The following is a 23,098-nucleotide window of genomic DNA, read 5'->3' as shown; positions in this document are numbered from 1 at the left end:
TTTTTGAAAGTTATGTCTGAGTTAGACAATAGAGAATTCTCCATCGATACATTCTGGTGAATGAACTTTTTTTATTTTTCTCATTTCATGTCGGAACCAGCATTGGAGCACTGTCGAAAGCCATTTCACCACCATCCAATGTCGTCTCGTAGATATTCGATGTCGAGATCGCTACCGATTAAGCTTAGCGTCAAACATCGTCTCTTAGATGCTCAATATCGAGATCACTACTGATCAAGCGCAACAACCACCAAAATATTGCTACAGAGGTGTGTAGCGATTCTAGCAGCAACAAAGTTGAGAGCTTCAATGATCCCTACTAATTTGACATCTGCGTTAGGCTAGATCCCGGCAACACATCCAGAGTTAAGATATCGACTGCTGCGGATGTAATAACTCAGGACCTCACCCAAAATGGCTAGCCGGAAGTTATTATTTGAGTTCCTCGATCATGTATAAGTACCCAAGATCTCCTCGGTAAATAACCGATGTAGAACTAAACACACCCTGCATGGGTCCTCACAGCGGAAGCAGAGCTTCGTCAGTTCTCCCCATGTGCCTATTTTGCTGGATCCAGCCAATAACTCATTGTGCATCCTGTCTCCCTGTAGCTTGTAGTTTTACGCCCACCGTCCACACCCCTATGGCCCCATGGTGCGTAAGAAGGACGAAAAAAAATCAAAAAATAGAAAATAAGACGAGCGTCGAAGGAAGCTGTTACGTTGCCTCAAGAACATCCTTGGAAAAGGTGTAAAAGATCCAAGATGCAATATGAGAGCATCAAGAATTATCCAGTTTATTCCACATACGCTGTTGTTGTTTGGCGGCAAGATTGGGCATCAATCAATTAGATACGTGGTTGAAACTTGCTGGTAATCTTCCGATTACATCAAGAAGTCCATAATTTTATATACTTTAAAAATTATTGAATACAATTTGTGCAATACTATTATTTGGTATTTGATTGTGCAATAGAATTTAATGAAGTCTCCCTTCAAATCAGTTTTTTGGTCAACAAAATTTGCCGTATGCTGTTTAAAGAAACCGAAAAATTATCATATGCTCAAGCTGCGTGATTTTTTTCAATTTTAGTTGTATAGATGCCATCGTCCGTAGAATGATGAAGCCTTTAAATCATGAACTTATTTTTTCATAAATATCAAAAAGTTCCCTTAAGAATAACCTATATAGAACAACACATGTTGCTCTAAACAAAAAAAATAACCTATATGTTGTTCTATTAAGAAACACTAAAGCCAAAAGAATGGCCACTGCAGAGGGTACTTAGCATTAGAATCTCAGAGTCTGAGACTTTCTGGAATTTATAGAGGGAGAAAAAAAAGAAGATGGAAGAAGAACAGCATATATATATACAGTAGCTAACAGCCTAAAACAGCCTTTGCCACCACATCATGAATGAAATGGCGAACCATGAGCTGGAAAAAGACCGAGTGCTAATCGGGCTAAGCAAATCAAAGTCGCTCGCTTGAAAGGAACCGAGCGGGACGTAAAACAACATGATCCATGAAGTAGCCATCATCAAAGTTCTGAGAGTAGCTCTCAGGATCGTACCCAAACCGCACCGAACTCCTCCTCGGCCTCAAGGCCAGCCTCCACCGTGACTTCAGCTTCCAAAACGCTTGTCTCATGGGCATTGGCCGCCGCACCTTCATAGGAGTAACTCCACTCTCTCCTTTGGCGGATCTCTTCGCCCAATTCACGGCATGAATCCTGTTCTTGCACCCGAGGATTAGGAGAATCATCTTTAGGCTCTCCTTGCCCCAACCCTCTCGTGAAGTTTTATAGGAGATCAGAAGTGATGAAGACAAAGGAAAACGCCATGGAGAACCTCGAGGACCACATCAAACCTGTATTCACCGGCAGAGAGGAGAAGGCATCCACAACAAATGGACAAGATGTGGCCTCCACTCAACATCACGCGAGTTGGGTGGGAGCACAGGGGAGGATATAATACTTTTTATTCAGTTGCGTTGGTGGTGGGGAGACGCATCTTTGAAATGGAGTTACGGAGCGGATGAGATTCTTTCCTCCACTGGTTATCAAACACTGGATTTGAAACCATTCTTCTTTTTCTTGCATCTATTTCTCTTTTCTTTTGACAATGTAACTCATTTCTGCTTCTCATCTCAGTTATAAATACGATTAATCTTCAATAAAAACCGAATGGCTCTTTTCTGCCTCCCCTTTATATCAAAAGAAAATGGAGTTGGAGTGTCGAAATAAGATCAACTTTGTCAGCACAAAACTGAGTTGCAAGTGGCTTAAGTATCCCAGATATGGCTAGAGCCCAAGTCTCCTTCTTGGATTTGGGGTTGAATAAATTAGTTTCAAAGATTTGGGTAGAATTGAGATTTCCAATGTGAAGGTGCTCAACTGAATGAGATAAGAACCAAGCCCCCAACCCGACCCATTATGAACCCTCCTTTTGTCAGTGGTTTACGAGGTTTAATGCTTTGACCGCTCATATACCCTGCGGTTTTGCTACTTTCTTTCTTCGTAGATTTGCGTCATTTGCGCAAGCAAAAGGATAGATGGGAATCCACTGATATCCGGACAAGGACTCGTGAAGAACAAGGGCCTGACAAAGGGTTGATTTTTTTCTTGTAGCAGTTTTAGCAGTTGCCAATGAACTATCCTCGAAGAATGTTGGGTACCAGTGGTAGAGATCGGATCGAATAGCCTTTGTAACCCTTACTTGGCTTTTAGTGATGAGTGGAGAGGCAAGAATGTGAACAAAGAATAGATTCACAATGTCATTAAATAGTCCAATCAAAAAGCAATTGTAGAATATTTATTAGATATAAAGCTGGTAGAGAACATTCTGCTAACTCAGCGCCTAATGAAGGTTGATTAAATGAAAAATTATTTTGTAATTAAAGCATCAATTCACCCCTTTTAAAAGTCAATGGTAGACAAAGGGACAAAACTGTCCTCCTACCTTTTTTTTATTTTTTTTTTGGTGTAAAAGGAAGCAAAAAAAAATCATCTGATTTTTATTGAAGATTAATTGTATTTACAACAGAGATGAGGGACAGAGAGGAGTTACATTGTCAAGGAAGGAGAGAAACAAATATGAGAAAAAGAAGCTAAATAGCTCCAAATTAAGTGTCTGATAATTAGAACAGAAAATATTAATGCTCGTAAGAAAAAGAATAGAAGAAAAAATTTTATTCAGGCCAACAAGCAGAAATATTCATTGTCCGAAAATTTCTAAGCCAATATATTTTCCTGTTATATCGGATTTTTTTTTTTTTTGAACATAAAGAGCTCTATTTTGTTGGTCCAAAAATTTTCAGCATTTTTTTTTTCTTTTGATGCGAATTCCAGCACTCATCGTCCATGGCCGCCCTGCCCCTCCCTCGAGCTTCTCTGGATCTCCAAGCCTCACCCCAAGGCCCTCACCTGGGTCACCGACGTCCTCCGGTCTCTCGCCCCTCGGGCCGCCCCTCCTCGTCCTCATCGACTGCCTCGCCGGCATCGATAGCAGGTTCACCATTGCCATCGCGACGACCCCCAGCATCACCTTCCTCGGCATCGGCCTTCTCGAGTCAACCGCATCTGGACATGGAAGATGATCCTCTCAACTGGGTTCGCACCGATCTCATAAGAGGATGTCGGTGCTCGACATGCAGGAAATGCTCGGCCTTGGCGCCGCTGAGGACGCTGAGGTGATTAAGAGCATGAAACGAGGGTATTCTCTTCTCCTCAACAAGCAACCCATTCGAGCAGGCCGCTTCGAGGCTGGTGGAGCAGGAGTGGACACACAGAGAAGGCTTCTTTTACTTCTTTGGAGAATAAAAACTTCTACGGATTTCGTGATCCATTCGTTCGGAAGAACTGGATTTTGGTCCCAGGATGATCTCATGCGATCACGAGAGTCGTTCGGAGCATCAATGTATGGTTGGGAGGTACGACAGGGGCGCAGCCAATGACGTCGGCGGGGCAGCGGCGGTGGTGAGAGCAGCGGAGAGGAAGGAAGGTGGCGTCAAATCCTAGAGACAGAAAAAAGGCCTGTGTCTCCAATTAATTTAATCAGGTTCGTAATTCATTACGTTATCATCCAAATATATACGTTTCGTGACCAAGTAGGATGAACTCCGGCTCATCCGCATTTTACAACAAAAGTCAAAGGTAAAGCATTAACTAGATACAGCTACAGAATTCTGAAAATACATTCAAGAAATGTATTATTAGATTTACGGCTAATCTCAAACTCAGTATTTGCTTTTAGTTTTCAACTGTCGGGAACGTTTCCAGTTAATGTCGAGCAGAGTGCTGAAGCACCCATGCCCTTTACAAAATGCCAAAAGAGAATAAAGAGGATGTCGGACTAATAATAAGGAATAAGAACAGATTCCTCGTCTCAGATACGATAGAATGCAAAGCTTGCCGAAGCTTCTCCGAAGCTCAGATTCCTTTCGCCCTTACGAGTCCCAAATCTCAAAACCCAGAAGAACGGGGACAAAAAACAGAAAAGAAGGGGCGAAATAAAAAAAAATTGAGAACAAAATAAAAGGGTTTCCCGACCTGCACAAGACAATGAGCAAAGATTAGAGAAAGAAATAGCTATATGAATACGGAAAAAGGAGAGACTAGTAGATGAAAGCTGAGTTTTTACCCCTGTTTATATGCTAAAGAGAGGAGAGAAGATTAGGATGGTGAAAAAGGGAGAGCTTTTTTGACGCGGCAGAGAGGATTTTCTCCCACTAGAGAAATGAAGAAGAAAACAGAGGAGAGGAAACGGGTATATATTGTTAAGAAAAAAAAGATAAAAGAAGGCTGGTGGAGGAAAGACCACTTCTTTTCCCCTGTATCTCCACTTCACGTAGAAAAGAAGTCCAAAACTAAGCGCATGAAAATGACATTGGTTCTTGGAAAACACGAGAAGGGAAGGAGACAAGAAAAAATAGGATATCGAGTAGAAGAAAGAGGCGCTCCTTTCTCCTGTTTCTCGACTATAGAGAGGAGACTCCAAAGTGGGATGCCAAAAAGGACTTCTTTTGGGAGAAAAAGGAAAGGGTTGTCCTCTAGAAGACACTCAAGTAAGAAGGAGACCCAGGAGAACAAACAGAGGAGGATAAGATGAACTGTAGAGTGGGGAGGAACAAACTGTAATCCTTTCAGCCACTATCACTCCCACCATTAACAACAGTAACCATGACTGTGGCGTTGTTGTGCACTAAAAATGTGTTGGTATGTAATTTGGAATATGGCGATTGTTTTTTTGCTACTTGCATTAATTCATGGAAGACCTGCCTGCAGAGGTTGTTCAAGAAATAATTAAATCGCATATTTTGTTTCCATGCAAACGACCATAGTGTAAATCATGCCTCGCTTGGAAATTGGAATTAATTTATTATCCTAAAGTTACACGATTGTATACTCCAAAGGGTCTCAAGCAATAAAATCTTTATCTTTTCCATCTTTACTGCTTGTCCTCTGGACTCCCGTATCCTAAGTTTTATGCCAAGGACATTTTATTGCTGCATCTAACTTCCTCATCATCCAGCCTTTCACGTGCCCGAGCTGGAGGAGTCTCTTGCATGGCTGTGCCGATAATTCAGATTCAGTGCGAAAGCATCAACTTACTTCACGCATGCAATTCAGCAGTTAATTCAAGATGTTGGCATCTTCAAACCAGAAATCAAACCAGAGAATGCTGCATGTATCCATTTGTGAATACCTCGACATAAATGAGAAACTCCGATTGTACTTTTAGTGACTTTAAATTTCATGATTCATGACTCATGGGATGAATCTTCAATTAAAATATAATATTATGTGATTTGCGCAACAAGACTAAAAGACATGGAGTTGGAATTAGCTTAGTTTGGAATGCTGCTCATCACCCCAAGTCTTTCATCTCTCCCCATTTGTAAGTGAGGGATTGGGTTAATTCCCATCCCTCCGGAATCGAAATGGGAGCAGGACTCCTCTTATCCAAATGACTGGAATGTGAGTCACTTATTCAGTTTTCTATTCCAGTAACTCTCCCTAACTAAATATACTCTAAAGGTACTCTTGGAATGGAATACAATAACACCTAGCTTTACCCATGGTGATCCGAGTTCCTTTGCTTCCCTTGGTTCTTAGATTTCATCTTCGAATAACTGGCCTTCCATTTGCTAGAAGTGACTTGTTTTCAATTTTCAATTTATGAGATACCCTGATCTTTTCTTTCTCCTTCCATTCTCTCAATAAAATAAGGATTGATGGGATCACTGTTACTCCTACAATCTAAAATGGTAGAGAGAGACAAAGGAGGAACACATGCCTAACAGAATGTCTTCTCTTCGGTTTTCAAAATTGGGCTTTTGGATGAGAACGAAGGTCCTGAAGCTGTGGTGTTAGAGGTTATTATTTGAGTTGTCCACTAAAACAGTAACTCATAGATTTCTAAGCTTGACACTTGACCTGTTCCATGAATCCGTTCCATTTTTAGGATCCACCAGCAGCACTCCAAGAACTATAGGCTACATTATATCATCGATTACTTAAACTCTTTGTTAGTCAAAGTCAAAACGATCAAACAGCCAATAAGAAGGCAAGAAAAATTATTAGTTGGATTGGGACTAGTCCAACCACAAACGAACATGGCCAAATATAGAGAAAGAAAAGAAAAAGGACAAAAAAGCCGGGGTGCCTCTTCTCGATGTTGATTTATGATTGGACAGATCCACCAGCTCAGTAGTAGGCAATAAATTGGACATGACAGTGTTCCAGTGCACTGTTTTGTCACTCTATCTCGACTCTTTTTAAGAATGATCATCGCTGGTGGTTGAATCAAAGTAAGTGGATTTCTTTGACTTTAGCCCCCACATCGACATGGTAATATTCTTTTTATTAAAGGTTCATCACGCCCTAAGTATTGTTTATGCTTGAATTTTGATGCAAAATTAGTGTTGGAAGCAAAGCCCCAGAAGGATTCCTCGATTGAGTTATGACTTTGGTTCCAACTTCCAATCATAAACGCAACGCTCTCTCTCTCTCTCTCTCTCTCTCTCTCTCTCTCTCTCTGCTTTTGTGGTCAATGGACTAAAGTCTAGCCTATGCATAAACCTGGTGGTAGTCTATTTTATAAACATTTTTAGTAGGTAATTTAAATGTATAGCTATTTAAATAAAAAATAAAGAACCATCACTTAAGACAATATATCTTCAAATTTCTGTTTAAAAGTACCCAACATTACTATAATCTTCCAGCATGCATGCATGACTGAATTGATGTAGAGGCAAATCTACCTCGGCTCAGGAAGTATGCATTCCTCTTCATCTAGGAGAGGTCCGCCATTCAGACTCGGTGATGGCATCCTCTGATATTTTAACAAAGGGAAAAGATAAACTCATATCGACCATTTATTCAACCCACTTTGTTTAGAAGGTTGGCTTCTAAAAGCCCATGAAATATCCTTTGATCTTTTTCTACTAGTTGTTCGCTGTTTAATGAAGCATTCTAATCTTGTCTCCATAGAAAACTTTTCATTGCCTAATTAGAATACATTGTTATGTAGGTTGTAGCTATTAGTTTAATTATAAGCCTATAATCATATGTTATTTACGTTATCAAGAACAGAGAAAAAGTTCTATTGCTTGTGGAATTAATTTCTATATTTATTCAATATTTGTACTCCATATAGTTTAATAAACAATTTCAAGTTGGCCGATATGATGATCCCATAGCATGAGTTAAATATATAGCATATAAAAATAATGTATACATAAAATTGGCACATATAAGAATATTTGCTATGCATATATTGAGTTCCTCAACTATCACAAAAATGATGCTTAATTGAAAATCCTTTAAATTTATTCATGCTTAAATTCTAAAATTATATAATAGACCATCAAATCCTTTATCATTGTATCATGATAATGGCATATAATTGCATTTCCACTAAATTAGTTATCTCCTATAATGCAAAACTGGCATAACATTGAGTAATTGTATTGAAATTACTACTAAAGTTAAGCGATAACATTTTTTACATTAATAATTATAGTTAAAAATATTTTCTGAACGCTGTGTTGTTTTATGCATTTTTTGAGGACTTACAATGGTTAGATAATATTTTAAGCATGTTACCAAGAAAACCCTATCTTGCTGAATCTATACCTTAGAACTAAAAAGAAAAATATTTTTAACTATCAAAAGTTATGTGTAAGTGTTAAACTAATTTGTCAAAATTATCTCTTATTAGCAAGATTTAAAAAATTCTTTAATTCATTTCTCCCCTTACTTTTATTTCTACAATTATCATATTACATTTTTAGCTAACTTCAAGTACATATGAACAAGCAATCCTAACTAGTAGTAAAATGAAATACACTAATATGGTGCACCAAATCAATTGTTTCTTTTAACATAAAAACAACAAAAATGTAGTTAAAGGGAGAATATATTAATTGCACGATGCGATTTTTTTTTTTTAAAAAAAAATCATCATCCTTGATCAAATAGAGTTGCAATTTTGGCCCCTACCCTTTTTCTTTTGAAAAATAATAAATTATGGCGTCCGTGCTTCTCTCACGCGTACCAATCGTGCGAAAAACTGGAGTCACGCCTTCATGGTCAGGAGGAGACAACCTAGGGAGCGGCTCCCGTGGCCGTTAATGGCACCGCGAGAAGGAAGAGAAGAACACCTCTCCTCCTTGTTCCCTCCGGTCCCGTCCTTCCAATTCCAAACCCTAGACACCCCTATCGCCACCTCTCTAGGGTTAGGGCTGGGGATTGGATTGGGGTTTCTCCTCTTCACCCGATCCCGATCCATCAAACCCCTCTCCACCGTCATCAAGGTCGCCGACAGCGCCATCAAGGGCGCCAAAGCCCTCCAGGATCTCCACTCCCCCTCCCCTAAAGCGATCCTCTTCGCCTCCAAGGCCTTGATCAAGGGCTACAAAGCTTCGAAGCGCTTCATTCCAGCCGGAACCAACCCCGAAATCCATCCCCTCACCGCCAAGAGGCTCAGAGCTTATTTGAGCGCCATCAATTTGGTCAGATTTGCAACCTCACCGCTTTACGCTGGTGGATTTCTGGGGTTGGAGCTCCTGAAAGGTGGCTACAAGCTCTCCAAGAATTACTTAAAAGTTCTCGAAGGGTTTGTGGGCTTGCAATTGGATTCGGCTCTCAAGAATGGCGTCGATACCTTGGGTTTGCTGGTTAGGGTTGTGTTTGTTGCAAGAGAGCTCAAGCAATGGATTGTGATCGGATGGCCGAGAAGGAGGCGGCACGAGTGTGGCTTCGCGCGACGCATCAATACGAGGTATGGGGCTTGTTTGTGTTGTGAAAGAACGAATTTTGACAGTGATTGTAGATATGTGAGAGGTTTTCCTGTAGAGAATTTTCCTAAATTGGAGAGAGCAGTGATTAGTGAAATTCCTTCGGAGTTTTGTATTTCTGAACTGCTGTGCTTGTCTATTCCTATACATGAGGTGATTCCAATGAATTTACTGTAGTTATTGTAAAAATTCCTAGTTGTTTGCATGCATAGAAGCACAAAACTTATTGATGTTTGTAGTCTTATGGTCTAGTTTGTCAGTTGATTGTTGTATATAGCGAGGAAATGGCACTGTCAACGTTGTTGGTTGGGTTCATTATTTCCCATCACACCTAATCCTGAGTCATGCAATCGACATTGTTATTGAGCTCAGTAGAGGATGAAATTTATTAGCTCATCAACATAAGTATTTTTTAGGGTTCCAGGATATTGAATCTTTGTTACGGTCCAAATAGCTATAGGAGATCTTTAGTCATATCCACCAATTTGGAGAACTCATGCACTTCACCTTGTGATATGTAGTGGGCTCCAAGGTTTTAAATCCTATGAGATGAGAGTGTCCCAATTTCTCCATGGAATGGATTCCCCATTGTCCCGCCCTATCCCGACAGCAGTCCTGATCCGTCTCTCTCTCCTTCTTCTTTTCTTTTTTTTCCCCCTCACTTCCTTGATTTTTCTTCTACCTTCTTTCTTTCCTTTCCTTTTTCTTCTTTTTTCTCTTTCCTTTTTCCTTCCTTTTTGTCTCTTTCTTCTCCTCCTTTCTTTCTTTCACTTTTCCTCTTCTTTTTTCCTTTCACCTTTTTTTTTTCTTCATCTTTGCTTTTGTTTTTTTTTTCCTTTCCTCTTTCTTCTTCTCTCCATGCATGGATGGGTTTCGGAGCCCTAATCCCATCCCGCGTTTTCTCGTAGGATGGGATGGGACGGCTAGGATGCCCCCCATCCCATTGAGACTTAAAATCTTGGTGGGCTCAAGTTTGATCATTTTTTAAAGATTAGCAAGTTAGCTAGTTTTCGAAGTTGAGTACTTAGATACTGAAAGAGATGTTGAGGATCATATACAAGCATCGTTGTTAGAATTGAGGTTGTTAAGGAGTATATTGTGGGAGGTATTTGCCTGAGGGAGAGACACATTGCATATGCATGCCAGAAGAAAGTAACTAGGTGAGTAGTATTCCTTCAATCAGAAGCTAACATTTTAAGGTCCAGATTATGCCAAAATCAATGCCAGAGGAAAAAAAAGAAAAATAAAATTGTTGTTATAAAAGTGTAATTGATCAAGCATTAGAAAGAAAGAGAGTAAAATTGAGGTCACATCATGTGACCAGGAAATATGCTATTTTTTCACTAAAAGGATAAGAAAATTTTCATTAGAAGTGTGACTCTGCATGCCACCAGAATGAGGGAAAAAAATGAAACTGCTTTCATTATATTAGCATCGCTATTGCATCATCCATTCTTGTGGCTTTTGCTATCAGCAGTAGCATGTGCAGCATGGACATTGGAAATTAAGAAAAGGAGTAAGGGAGAAAAAAGTGTACGTATTTACTTTAAATTAGGTTAATTTTATGTCGGAAAATATGTTCGGGTGCTTATGCTACTTGCCTTTTTCTTTGTGAAAAAATATTAGAAGGGAATCACAAAGACTTGGGAATGGCCTTTAAAACTATTAGTCAGTAGATGCATAGGCATAGAATTTTGAGTGTATATATGGTCTAGGGAGAGGGACTTGCCCTGGTTCTCAACAGGTCTGGAATAATTGAGTTAACTAGATGTTGAAGTTTGATTTCTGCATATCTTACTCCAAGTATATTGGCAATTGGATCTAGATAAGGGTGGCAATAAGTTCAGTTGAGTTCGGGTCTTGTCAACTGTCAGCCACCTTTTGTCAGTATGCGTGAGGTTAACCTGAGTCGAACCTCAGTCATTTGCGAGTTGTTGGTGGTCTAATTTTTAACTGATAATAAGGGTGGCCCAGCATTGCTCAACTTGATCTGACCTAACTCATCTTACCAAGCAAAACAATTGTAACAACTTAGTTGTCTAATTCAATCCAATTTCCTTGAATTAAACCATAATTATTGAAGTTCCTCTGTTTGAAATTTTATAAACCACCATTCAGATTAATTTTCAGAGATACACAATATTAAACAGAATCTAATCAAAGCTTTGAAATCAAGAAAAAAGCAAAAGATTATGAAAATACTGTAAAGTAGAGAAAGAAAAAGGGAGGATAGAATGGGAAAAGGGAGAGATTGGGACTTCTACTTTTAGGGTTTATATGTATAATCTATTTGGCGGTTCAATTTTTCATGATCCTATCTTGGCTATTTACTTGCAAGGTAGGAAATCTAAAATCTCCTTGTAATGGGCCTTACTTCAAAACTTTTGTTTTTTAGGTTTAGAATGCTATATTACATCTGCTTTGATTTATGACTGCCTGTCTAATTCTAACATAATAACCAAGGACAGGTTAAGACTTTGACCTGAAATGGACATGTTTCAGGAGGGCATGAACAAAGACCTAACCTAACTCAAATTTTCGGATGACCCACTTCTGACGGTCATCTAGTTAGGTTGATTCTTAGGTTGTGTTCAAAGTTGTCTCTCATGTCATGTTTGTCCAAGTCTTCTTTGAGATTTGAGTTCTCTCTCAAGAGTGGTGACTTCTCGATCTATTTTGCACCTTGCACCCTGCTTGTTTCAAGCATGAGGCTGGAAGAGGCTTGGAATGTGTCTTATTATTGCCAAATGGGTTTTGAAAACTGTAATGAGACGGAAAAGATGTCTCTAACAAAACTTGCTTATTCTTGGATAATACTTCTACGGACAGTTGGAATAAGGCTTACTTGCATTTTAGCTGCCATCGTTGTTCCATAACCCTACCCTTGCTCTTTCTCCACCTCAGAGCCCTAGCCCTAACCGTAGCTCCTTCTATGCGTGACCCATTTAAAACTTCCTTGTGACAGTTATAGTTTTGATGTTCTTGATCTTGGCAGGAAATGTTAGATATACTCCACCTCCACCCTCCCTTCTGTCTTTATAAAAACTTTGGTTGAGGAAAAGTAATTAGTATGTCTCATCGGCTACTGGTTTCTATTCATAGAGGTGCTCTTTCATTTGCAAGTTCTTGGTTACAATTGCTAGAACCTTTCTTTATAAATTCTTTGGTTGAGGTGAAGATAATTTTTTTTAATCCAAGTGCCTGTTGATTTTTATACATAGGGGTGTTCTCTGATTTGTGATTTCTTGGTTACATTTTGTATAATGAGGAACAAAGAGGATTCTTTGAGGTATCAGATCATAATCCTTTCTACTGTAGCTGATGGTTCTTTGTTTGCATTATTATCAAATGAGACCAAGCAAAGAAGAAAAAAACTAGTAATATATAATGAAATCAAGCATGATTGGTGAACACTCTGTTGCTAACTCTGATGCTTCATGTTGATGAGAAAGTAAACATGTCATTTATCATATCTTACTTCAAGAATGTCTTATTCCAGCAATTCCGACCAAATAACACATTCGGTTAGTCGAACAAATGATTATTAGGGAGGAATTTCAGCCAAAGCAAAACAGGAACAGTTTGCAGGATAGCAATGCCAAAATCAATAATCCCTGTTCCTTCATTTTTATTCATTTATTTTCAAACCAAATGCAGCCTTACAGTGGTAACTGTTTTCTCTATAGTTTTCAGTAATTGGTCCATGCTTGATGCTTTCGCATTCTCTTTGTTACTCCTTCATGTCAAGAACTTATAGAATAAGATCGTGCTTTTATCCGAAAACAAGCCTTGCTTGAGAAAATGGGTTAATGTTTAGATTGAGAAGATGACCAGTGGGTCAAACTCATTTTGCTCAAATAATCAGCTAATTCTGATATCGGAGTAATGTAGAACTTTTTTCAAGTTATGATACCAAATTCAATGTGAAGGAAGAAAAGATAGGATTTAGAGAGGAAGAAAAACAGAGAGGGAAATAGGAGGAGGAGAAGGAAGTGGATATCCTCAAGTTCAAAATATGTTGACCAAAAACTTAGCAAAAGCTAATATCTTCATTGCACTTGAACTCTATATTCCAGCCCTACCTTCAACAACCCGATACATGTCTACTAATATCAGAAAATTTGAACTCTAAAGGTGACAGATACTGTAGACCTTTGCCCAGCTAGGTATCCACCCAGCGAGTATATTTGGCATCAGCTGTGCTACGTGACCTATCCTGTATAGCTTTGTCCATGGGTCAGCAGCACATTTCTAAGCCCATCAAGCTCATGGAGGCCATAATTTGACCCAAAGTTATTCTGATCTGTGTTGTAGGATTGATTCTCAACTTACATCAATTCAATTACTTCCAATATCTGAATTGGTTTCTGTGAATATGGCAAATGATCACACATAATGATCCTGCAGTTTTGAAGTCATCTTTTTCAGGATAACTACAATTATCCTGTGATCTTGCAGAAGGAATCTATTCATTTGGATTGTGGAGATTGACAAATGCCTAAAAATTGACAACTTTTCTTCTCAGGATCTGACCTGTTATGTATTTAAAATATCTTCAATATTGTCGGGTTTTTGCTATGCTATTTGCTAAATCTAATCCAACCTTCGTGCTTTGGCAAAATTTCGTGTCTATGGTTAAGGACAAGAATACAAACAGAAGTTTGCACCCATACCAAATCTTCATTATTCTGACTAAATCGTCACAAGGTCAAATATTCTTCCCATAACCACTGTATTGCATCCATCTTTCATTTCCTGACCTTTTCGTTTCATAAACTATAGATTGTTTGTGAAACACCTTCTGAATTTGCCGGCATATATTTGCCAAAATTTCAGAATCCTTCATCACTCATGATTACATGATCCATAATGAAGGATTTGGTTCTAAAACTTTCTCTTCTGGTTGATGGTACTATTGTTACTGTCAGTAATGTCCATGATCTCTCAGGCAATAAAATGATGCTCCGGTACAACCTAAACAGGCCCTTGATCTGAGGTGGATAACAAGGTTTCTATTTAGGAGAAGGGGAATGACTCGAGCAGAACCACTGCATGAGTTAATGAAGCATTCCACAAAGCATAATTTATTTTATTGTGAAAAATAGTGCAAATAATAGGGGTTGTTCCCTCCCTGCATAAGAGTGACCAAAGAGGTCAACTTCATTGCTTACAATTAAGTCATTTATCAAGGTAACATTTACATATGTGCATGATAGTATACAATGTAAGCTAACATTTCATATACTGGACTTTTTTCTCTATAACTTCGGTCATTCTGACTGTTGTTATAGCTTTCTTTAGGACATAAAGATTCCAGCTTTATTTTTTAGTGTGAAGTATGTATCGAATGCCCAGATACGGGTCTTCGACGTTGAAACAAGATAACAAGAGAATGGGAAGGAAATCTCTTCCTGTTTCTGCAATCATGCAAATTGTGTTATACAACACTACTGGAAAAAACAATCTCCATGCCATTCCTTTTATTTGAACGGGATGGCAGATTATACCCGCTGGTGAATGGCCACACATAGCAGTCATATGACTCATATCCAGGACTCCAGTGTGTAGTTGTATTTGAAGGAATTCACGCCACTGATGTGGGCAAGTATATCTGAGGAATCATGTATATCTTCTTCTTCCTTCGCCACCACCTGCAAATAGCACTAGCAATAATGTCATGAAAAAAGAAAAGAAAAACCTGTGCTTAATCCAAGGTAAAAAAAAAAAAAGGTTTTCTTTCTTATTGAAATTAACAAAGATATTGAGATCCGCTGTAGCAAAGCATGTAGGTTTTATTGAGATCTGACAAGTAGCTCACTTCGATTTGGTGGTAGGAGTTTTAAATGGAGTTAAAAAAAGGATTAAAGCAAGAAGGAAAATATGTTAGTTTTACGTGTTTCTGACAAGTCAAGCTTAAAACTTAAAATCTTGGAAATGTAACCTATAGATGCTTTTACAGAATGGGTTTTTTAATAATCTGGTCTCAACAGGGTTATAATCTGGAGGCCTTTAATGTTTCATATTAGCGTTAGTTCTCATTTTTAAATATTTTGAACTGTTAACAATCAAATGAGGCAGGGTGGACCATTTCTGGCAACTGTGTTCCAATACTGATGAGGATTCAACGTAAGACAATTCAGAAAATGGATCGGTCCACCTTCGTACGATATCATAATTAAGTAATTTTTGAAATAAGTTAAGGTTGTGATATATTATGTTGTTCATAATCACCATTTCTTTTATATGCTTGCTAGTTTCTCCATTGCAAACTGCTGAGCTTTTCTGGACAATTAGCATGATGCATAGAAAAAATGAGATTACTATAAATCTTACTTCCTCCTCCTCATCAAATTCATGGTGGCTTGAGGTGGGTCTTGTTGCCTCTCCAAACTCATCGTTCTTTGCAAATCGCCCTCGGACACGAGGCCGGCTGTCTGCTAGAGTTTTCCTGCAGGCATACTGCATTTTTCCCCAATCAATTTGGACCATTAGCGAGCAGTAATATGCAAGAATACCAATCTCAAAATTAAAAGCTCATTATCTCAGATGGCCATGAGGCGAATGTCTTCTGTCTACCTTGATCTTTTTGCTGAAGTTTCGTTCATTCCTCTTCTTCATGTATCTATGGATCTTCTCCTTCCTCTCTTCCGCAGAGAGGCGACCAACTTTGAAGGTGGACTCATCTAATGCTGAGATGTCTGATGCTGGTAATGGTGTTGGCCCTCCGCTGCACCCACCCATCAGATGCTGATTTCCTCCAATCACCTTAGAAAGGAACAAACTTGATGATGGTCAGTGCACCATTACAAAAATTTCATTTGTTGGTTGTAGGATGGTTAGCAAAGCCAGTCAACCATTCCAAAGAGTTCCTGGCCTATCGAGAGGTTTGATTCTTCATGCTGCCTTGTAGATGCACAATTATTGATGCACATGAAGGTCAAAAAGTTGTTGGCTTACTACATTCTGCAGTCAGATTGGATAGGGGTGGTTGTATGTTTCACGCGAAAGAATGATTCACCTTCTTTCGTGCGCATCATCATTAGATCGTGCAATAATTATTTTAAGATCTATGCAGACGGATGTCTCAAGGAGTTAAGAGTGTCTTGAGAGCTGTGCAAAGTGCCATCCAATGGTCGATGTCATGAAAAAAGATCAATCATTCTTTCATACAAGAGGTACAACCCGATTCCAGTCAGACTCAACAAAAAAGTGTGGTGCCCAACTCCATGATCCAGAGGAACTCAAGAAACTCTGGAAGTTGAGTGATATATCAACAATTCCAGGTGTCCAGGAACATTTCTCGCTGTTTGGAGCACTCTTGTTGGGCATGGCAGTGCAATTGGTGGGGCTGTAAGTTATATGTGTGGCTTGGCATATAAAACCCAAAGCCATCTAATCCATGACAAATGTCTGCGCAGCATCACCTTATGGAACGAGCTGTTGTTTAGTAGGTCTAGAGTGAACCAGATTCTTTCTGGTTGGCTTCCTATAATTAACTTCTAGATGAACCAGTGAATCGAGACAAAAAAAAAAACTTAGGTATGATTTGGATCTAGTAAGATTGGATCTTAATAGTACTATTTTCCCTACAACCAACCACTCTAAAAAGGTGTTCAAAGATTGAGATCTAACTTCTAGAATTCAGACAGGACCTAAACAGAGCTGATCAGTAGATGGAGTGAGTGAGTCTGGTATGGGTCCATATCTTAGACCAGTAGCCCTACAATTAAGTTAGGTTTAAAGTATGAAAGACAGGTCCCGACCCTTTTGCACGCTAATAAATGTATAGGTAGGCTTAAGATGCTGTTGTCTTGGTTAATTAGGCTAAAGATGCTGAACTAAGCCAATGTAAGCTGACCTTTATGCCATCAGATTACTCATTGTTTCAAAAGGATGACCAAGCTCCATTGTAGGAAAACCAAACAAAAACCTATGTTCAGAGTTCAGAGTCTTCGGATATGGCTCATCGAACACTCTGATCCAGCTAATTCTCCAGTTGAATCTAAGTAGATACTTATTTATATGAGAAGATGACCACAGTCCTAGTCTATTTACTAGCCGTGTCGTCAAAATGTAACTGAAGCTTAACTTGATTTTTAATCAAACAAGTCGTTCATAAATTGAAATATTAATTAGTAAAAGAAGAAAAAAGAGAATATAAGAGCAGAGACGTTCGAGTGCGAAGTTTGAAGTTGGCACCTGCTGCAGGTCGCCGGAGCCGTAGACCCGCTCCGGGCCGTAGATCCCCACGTTTCCCGCCCCCTCAACCAATGGCTGGTATTCCGCCACCTGCCCCCTGGGTCCCACCATCATCATCCCCGCATTAAAGAAGCCCTGCGGCCCTTCTCCTCCGACCATCCGCCCCTGATGGTACAACGCCCCGATGCCACCCCCATCCGGAAACGCGAACGACGGCGGCTGCACCGCCGCCTCCAACCCCACGAGCCCGCCCGCCATCGCCGCCAGGCACTCCTCCTCGTACGCCAACGCCTGCTGCTGCGCCGATGGGCCCCCTATGTGGATCGGCGCCACGGACTCGGGCGAGTAGGCGCCGTACCCGCCAACCGGGATCGGATCCGTTAGCCCGATCGGGGCGAAGGGGTCCATCATCTGGTGCTGGTGCTGGTCCCCGACGGACTGCGGTGGGACCGGGAACATCGAGGAGGGGTTGGTCGGGGACGGGTGATCGACCCCGGGGAGCGGCGGCCGCGGGGCGTCGAGGAGGGCGGAGAGGGTGGCGGCGTCGATGGAGAGGAAGGGGGAGCAGACGTTGGCGGCGGAGGGGCTAAAAGAGGCTTCGTTGGAGCAGCAGAGAGGTGCAGTGGTGGCTGAGACGGAGACGGAGGGGGCGGCATAGGAGGTGGAGACGTCGTCGGAGGAGCGGAGTAGTTGGGTATCGTAGTGGGGGAAGAGATCGCTGCCGTCGTCGTCGTAGAAGTCCAGGATCTGTGCCGCGATGGGGCTCTCCTGCACGCATGCGCTCACAATTTTTTCAAACCCAAGACGTGACCGATTGCACTCCATATGCGTCCACAAGGACGCGGCGTCAGCAATTAAACAAAACAGGTTCAAAACACAAAAAAAAATAAATCACAGATGCACCCAGAAGTGGAAACTGAAAGGGACCCAAGTTTATGGAAGTCCAGACTCGAGACGGACGATATATGTAAGGTGGTGACTAGTTCAATTACGGAGTCTCGATTTATATCCTTCTAGATGGTTCCTTTCTTTTCATAGCAATGAATGTATCCAACTTCGTCTAGATAAGGTCCACTCATGGACCGAAGGAGGTGACAGAAAAAGTCGATGTCTGGGTTGACCTAGCTGCCCACCAGAGGGGAGCGTAGGCCGGAAAGGTGCTTAACCAGCAATGATGGCACCATGTTCACTGTCTAATTATAGGAGTTTTAGAAGATAATGCATCTGTTTAAGAATTGATCTATATTTTGCAAATTTTTTTAGTTTTGCTACAGTAGATTTTTTTACTGTTTTCTAGGTTTATTTGGTTACAACTAACACATGCCGTTCTAATCTAACAGACTCTCTACTTTCTGTAACTCGTTTTTTCTGTAAATATCAATAAAGTTTTAGATAGCTTTTGCCTCTCTTAGTATAAAAAAAAAGAGATATGGCCGAAGGGATAGAGTTGGAGTGTGGGAATGGAGTGATGGTTAGATGTGGCGATGGTTGCGATGGTTAGATGCACTTCAGATCCTAATATCAAATGTTTCTAAGTCAACTAACTCATTCTGTTCCTGCTTTGTGGGCCCTCACTACTTGACCCACATCATTGATGACACTTGGGTGCGATTATATGTTCAAGGTCATACTAATTAACAGCAAAATACATACAACCATTCTCTTGTTGTGCTACGTTAGCAGAATCAAGTTAGGTTTGGTTCACAATTTGCTGCCCTAAGCTCTCTAGAAATTCAAGAATAGTCAGAAATTTTCGGCCTAAGCTGAACTCAGCCCTATACCTAATAAATTCCTAAATATAATATCGTGCGCAAACTGTTTAAATATAGATATTTCTGGAGTATGAAACCCAAGGGTGAAAAAAAAAAAGGAAGTCGTCTCCTAAAAGAGAGAAAAAAAGGTTAATCTCAGACCATGTCGTTTATAAAGTATGTCCGGTCTTAGATGGGAAAGGAAATCCGAACTCCGCCACGTTTACCTTGGGAGTTAGCAAAGTCAAAGTGCAGAGATTCTATCCATTGTACTGGTGCTTCAGTCTTTTCCGAAAGGATATGGCTTTGGTCGCGTTACCGTACACCACTGAGCTTTCATGCGTCACCGTGTGCAGACAAAGGTTCCGAAGAATACTAATGAGTATATATCTATGATCTTGACCACCACCGGCGGTGAGAATACGGGTGCAAAAAAATCCACGTAAGGACATCGAAGAGAGAAATATTGACGAGCCATTTTGGGAATACAAGAACTAAAATGGAGGCAATGTAAGGGGAAGACCTGTCTTATATTGCGTGCTGTTTGAGATTAAAACACGCAGGAAACGGAGATGGTTTGGATATAGGATTTGCAAACTCAGGTATAGATTGGAATTAAACATATAATTTTATTTGTTTGAACACAACAAACACCAAAAGCTGGAGATATAAAATGAATCTAAATTTGAAGGGAAAAGGGGGACATTTTGAGGATAAGTGGCGCATGCACTCGCGTGAAATCTGTTATTCTTTCTTAAACTCGAAAAATGCTTTTTAATTTTTTTTAAAAAAATGTAGCTTATATATTTGCTTGGCTTTAATGAATAAATTGAACTTTTTTTACTCCAAACAGGTACTGCTTTGAACCATGGGAACAGCGGCTTCATGCAGAACTATGAGGAAAATAAGATAAGACAGCATAAAGATTTTGTAGAACAACATGCAACGAAAAGAAATTAAAAGGGATTGTGTGCAAATGATAACATATATGCAAACCTTTAGAGAAGTTCCAACACTTAAAAAAGAAAAAAAAAATCTAAACTAAGAGCAATACGGATGAGAGAATTACAATGGAGAGTGGCTCCGAGGAGGGATGGATCACGTCCTGCAACATCTCTCCTTCACGAGCTTCCGTACTCTTCTGAAAATAATAATAATAATAACAGAAATCCTGTCTCAATGCAAATGTCTCCTCTCCTTTTCTTCTCCTACTCCTAATCCTTCCAAATAAAAAAAAAAAAGAAAAAGGAAAGAAAGAAAGATGGAATACAAAAAATTCCTAAGCCAACACAGAGACCCCTTTCCAATATATAGGATGAGGTTTGGAGAGGGGGAGAGACAGAGAGAGATGGACCAGCCCGAGGATGGAGAAGCGGGACGCGGGTGGGTGTACTAAATATGGCGAGTTCGGAGACTACAAGATCGGAAGACTATGAGAGGACGGGGAGGACAAATAACGGCCGTTTTTCGTACGGTGACTCGCCGTCAGCGGTTAGGCCCCGAGGTTAACGGGGAACCACGAGACCCTCCCTGTGCCCGGCCCACGGGCCCCACGGCGGCCTGAAAGTATCGCCACGTAGGACTCAGCGGACGCGGCAGCGGCGACCTGGTGTCGCCCCACAATTCATTTTGGACTGGGCCACTTCATTCTTTCGTGCTGCCTTTCCCCCACAATTCACGGTCACCATCATGCTTACGAAGGAACACAGAACGGCAAATAGGGTCACTGATTGGGTTGCCTCATTTGCAGCTCATCACTCTGGTGAATTTATTTGGTTGGACAGTGGGTACGTGCCAGAGCCTTTATGTAGCCTTTTGTTTTCTGACTTTGTTGGTCGCATCTACACCCACTATGTATGGCCGCTATTGTACTAAAATAAACAAAAAAAGAAACACAGAACCCAATGGAGGAGGCCACCTTTCGCTTCGAAATATTTGGGCTATGATGAGTGATGATGTGGCCTTTCAAGCTAATCATATTTTTAGAGAGGCAAACAGGACTGTGGACTGGGTGGCTTCGTATGTGGCTAGTCACTCCGGGGTATCCTATGGGTTGGAGAAGGAAAGTTGCCTAGAGTGCTCTAAAATTTATTGTTTTCTGACTTTATCGAATGTATCTGTACTAAAAAATAAAATAAAATTGCAGAACCCTATCCTGGCAAAATTTTTATTGACCGTAGAGAATTTTGTGCTAATATTTGTGATCTTTCGGAATGCATCATGTGTCTTGACTAGCATGTGAAGAATCCATTGATGTTAGAGGGACTACTAATTGTAATTTAACAAGGCAGCATGGCATGTTCAGAATATTTATTCATGAAATGTAGAGTTTTATTCGCTCAAAAAAAAAAGCATAGAATTTTATTGAGTATGTGTTGATCATTACTAATCAATGCTATCCCCCTAACTAAACATTGTGTTTGTTTGCCTAACATCCCAATTCACCTGATAGCATTCCTATTTATAGGTGGCTTGCCATCCTGGCACCATGTCATTCACCTCTAACCGAGATTACCCGGGCATTAATAACCAGTTTTGTAACTGGGTTTGGTTTCCTATTTGGTGGTTATACTGAATTACCAATATCATGTTATTCTTAGTTATCTTTAGAGGAGTAAAGGAGACTTTCCCGGGGCAAACTTCCCCTTGTAGCGAGATACCTATACTGGCTTTTAGCCGTTGACTGTTTATCGTGTACCAGATATAGTTACAACTTTCCACCATTTAGGTAAACTCTTTGGAATTTTAACTAACGGAGGGATGCGGGTTCCTATAAGCAGTAACACGGCCAACCAAAAAGGATTAGATTCAACTCACCATTTTGAGTCGGAGAAGATTAGGTCCTAAGCGACCAAAATAGTGCATTGCAGTCATGTCCTCTAAAACCCCGGCTTAGGAAGTTACTCTATCTGGAGGGCTGTTATTGGTGGAACTTTAGTGAGTAATTAACTCAATTCTAGTTCTCATCAAACTTAGCCAGGTGTACATGGTTCAGATAGTGACTAAAAATTCTGAAAGAAATTTAGCCAGTTAAAAATGGCACAGACTCAAGCTAAAAGAAATTTCTACTTTAAATCCTACCACAATCAAAACCATCCACATATTCTGGTTGTAGGATTAATTTGTGCTACTGGAGTAATAGAGAATGCACTGAGACAGAGGCTTACTTCAGGTGGTGTTTCTTTTTTTTTCCGACAAAGTAGATGTGTCATACAGAACGGATACGAATACAGCCAAAAAAATCGAAAAATAATAAATTCCGGAGTACACCGAGCAACTCCCTCTTTCTAATCCAAAAGGTGTCACCGAAGTGGTTGGCCACATATAAGATCACCAAATCCGCTACCTCATTGGTCTCTCGATACACATGCTTTGCATGAAGAATCATCCCATCACAGACTATAGCTTGGATATCTCTAAGCAATGGCTAGTAGTCCCCCACACCGTCCTCACTCTACTGGATCTAGCCAATAACTGTTGCTGAATCACCCTCTAGCATAACAAATCTAGCCTGCAGAGCCCACCGAGCATAACCCAGGCCGGTCCAAGCCGCCCTCAACTCAACCTCCAGGCCCAAAGTGTTGAAGATCTGGCAACCACCAGTTACAATCACCCTTGAGTCTGGATCTCTGATGATAAAGTCGGTACCACGTCTTCTACCGCCATCCAGTATGTAGTGAGGAAACTCAGAGGTGAGGGCTCCCAGGTGAAGAACACCGTACGAGATGCTCAACGAGCAGAAGTAGAGCTCTAGATGTTCCGAGCTATCGAATCTCAGCCGCCTGGAGCCAAGCCCGCTCTCAGCTGTGCATGTGATGTTTTGAAGCCTTTTTTTTATTGAATACACCG

The 23,098-nt window shown here is 40.4% G+C and overlaps 2 protein-coding genes across 3 annotated transcripts; one reads left to right on the top strand and one right to left on the bottom strand.

The window, feature by feature from the left end:
* The first annotated feature begins 8,588 nt into the window (after nucleotides 1–8,588).
* Nucleotides 8,589–9,614, top strand: LOC103703896 (uncharacterized). The gene has a single exon (XM_008786940.6). It carries the CDS (start codon nucleotides 8,589–8,591, stop codon nucleotides 9,474–9,476), a length of 888 nt encoding a protein of 295 aa, XP_008785162.4. The 3' UTR covers nucleotides 9,477–9,614.
* Nucleotides 9,615–11,349: 1,735 nt separating this feature from the next.
* LOC103703997 (uncharacterized) lies at nucleotides 11,350–18,577 on the bottom strand. 2 transcript variants are annotated; one of them, XM_088724067.2, is made up of 5 exons: nucleotides 17,499–18,577; nucleotides 15,876–16,064; nucleotides 15,633–15,758; nucleotides 14,807–14,950; nucleotides 11,350–14,716 (listed from the first exon to the last, which is right to left on the bottom strand). In XM_088724067.2, the coding sequence occupies exons 1-4, from the start codon at nucleotides 18,321–18,323 to the stop codon at nucleotides 14,843–14,845; spliced, it is 1,248 nt and encodes a 415-aa protein (XP_088580193.2). In that variant the 5' UTR covers nucleotides 18,324–18,577; the 3' UTR covers nucleotides 11,350–14,716; nucleotides 14,807–14,842. The 2 variants fall into 2 exon arrangements, with proteins under 2 accessions (XP_088580193.2, XP_088580192.2); XM_088724066.2 differs by having other exon boundaries at nucleotides 11,350–14,950; nucleotides 17,499–18,576.
* Between the last annotated feature and the right edge of the window lie 4,521 nt (nucleotides 18,578–23,098).

This window comes from Phoenix dactylifera, chromosome 6 (assembly GCF_051530095.1).
Source record: "Phoenix dactylifera cultivar Ajwa chromosome 6, Ajwa_hap1_PhDact_Kaust_v1.1, whole genome shotgun sequence".
Classification (NCBI taxonomy): Eukaryota; Viridiplantae; Streptophyta; class Magnoliopsida; order Arecales; family Arecaceae; genus Phoenix; species Phoenix dactylifera.
This window is presented reverse-complemented; position numbering and strand designations above follow the sequence as displayed.

Coding starts and splice junctions, on each gene's coding strand:
- LOC103703997 (XM_088724067.2), bottom strand. CDS start 18,323: ATGGAGTGCAATCGGTCACGTCTTGGGTTTGAAAAAATTGTGAGCGCA. Junction 15,759..15,875: donor ACTTCAGCAAAAAGATCAAG/GTAGACAGAAGA, acceptor GGAAAAATGCAG/TATGCCTGCAGGAAAACTCT. Junction 14,951..15,632: donor AATTTGATGAGGAGGAGGAA/GTAAGATTTATA, acceptor TGCTATTTGCAG/GTGGTGGCGAAGGAAGAAGA.
- LOC103703896 (XM_008786940.6), top strand. CDS start 8,589: ATGGTCAGGAGGAGACAACCTAGGGAGCGGCTCCCGTGGCCGTTAATG.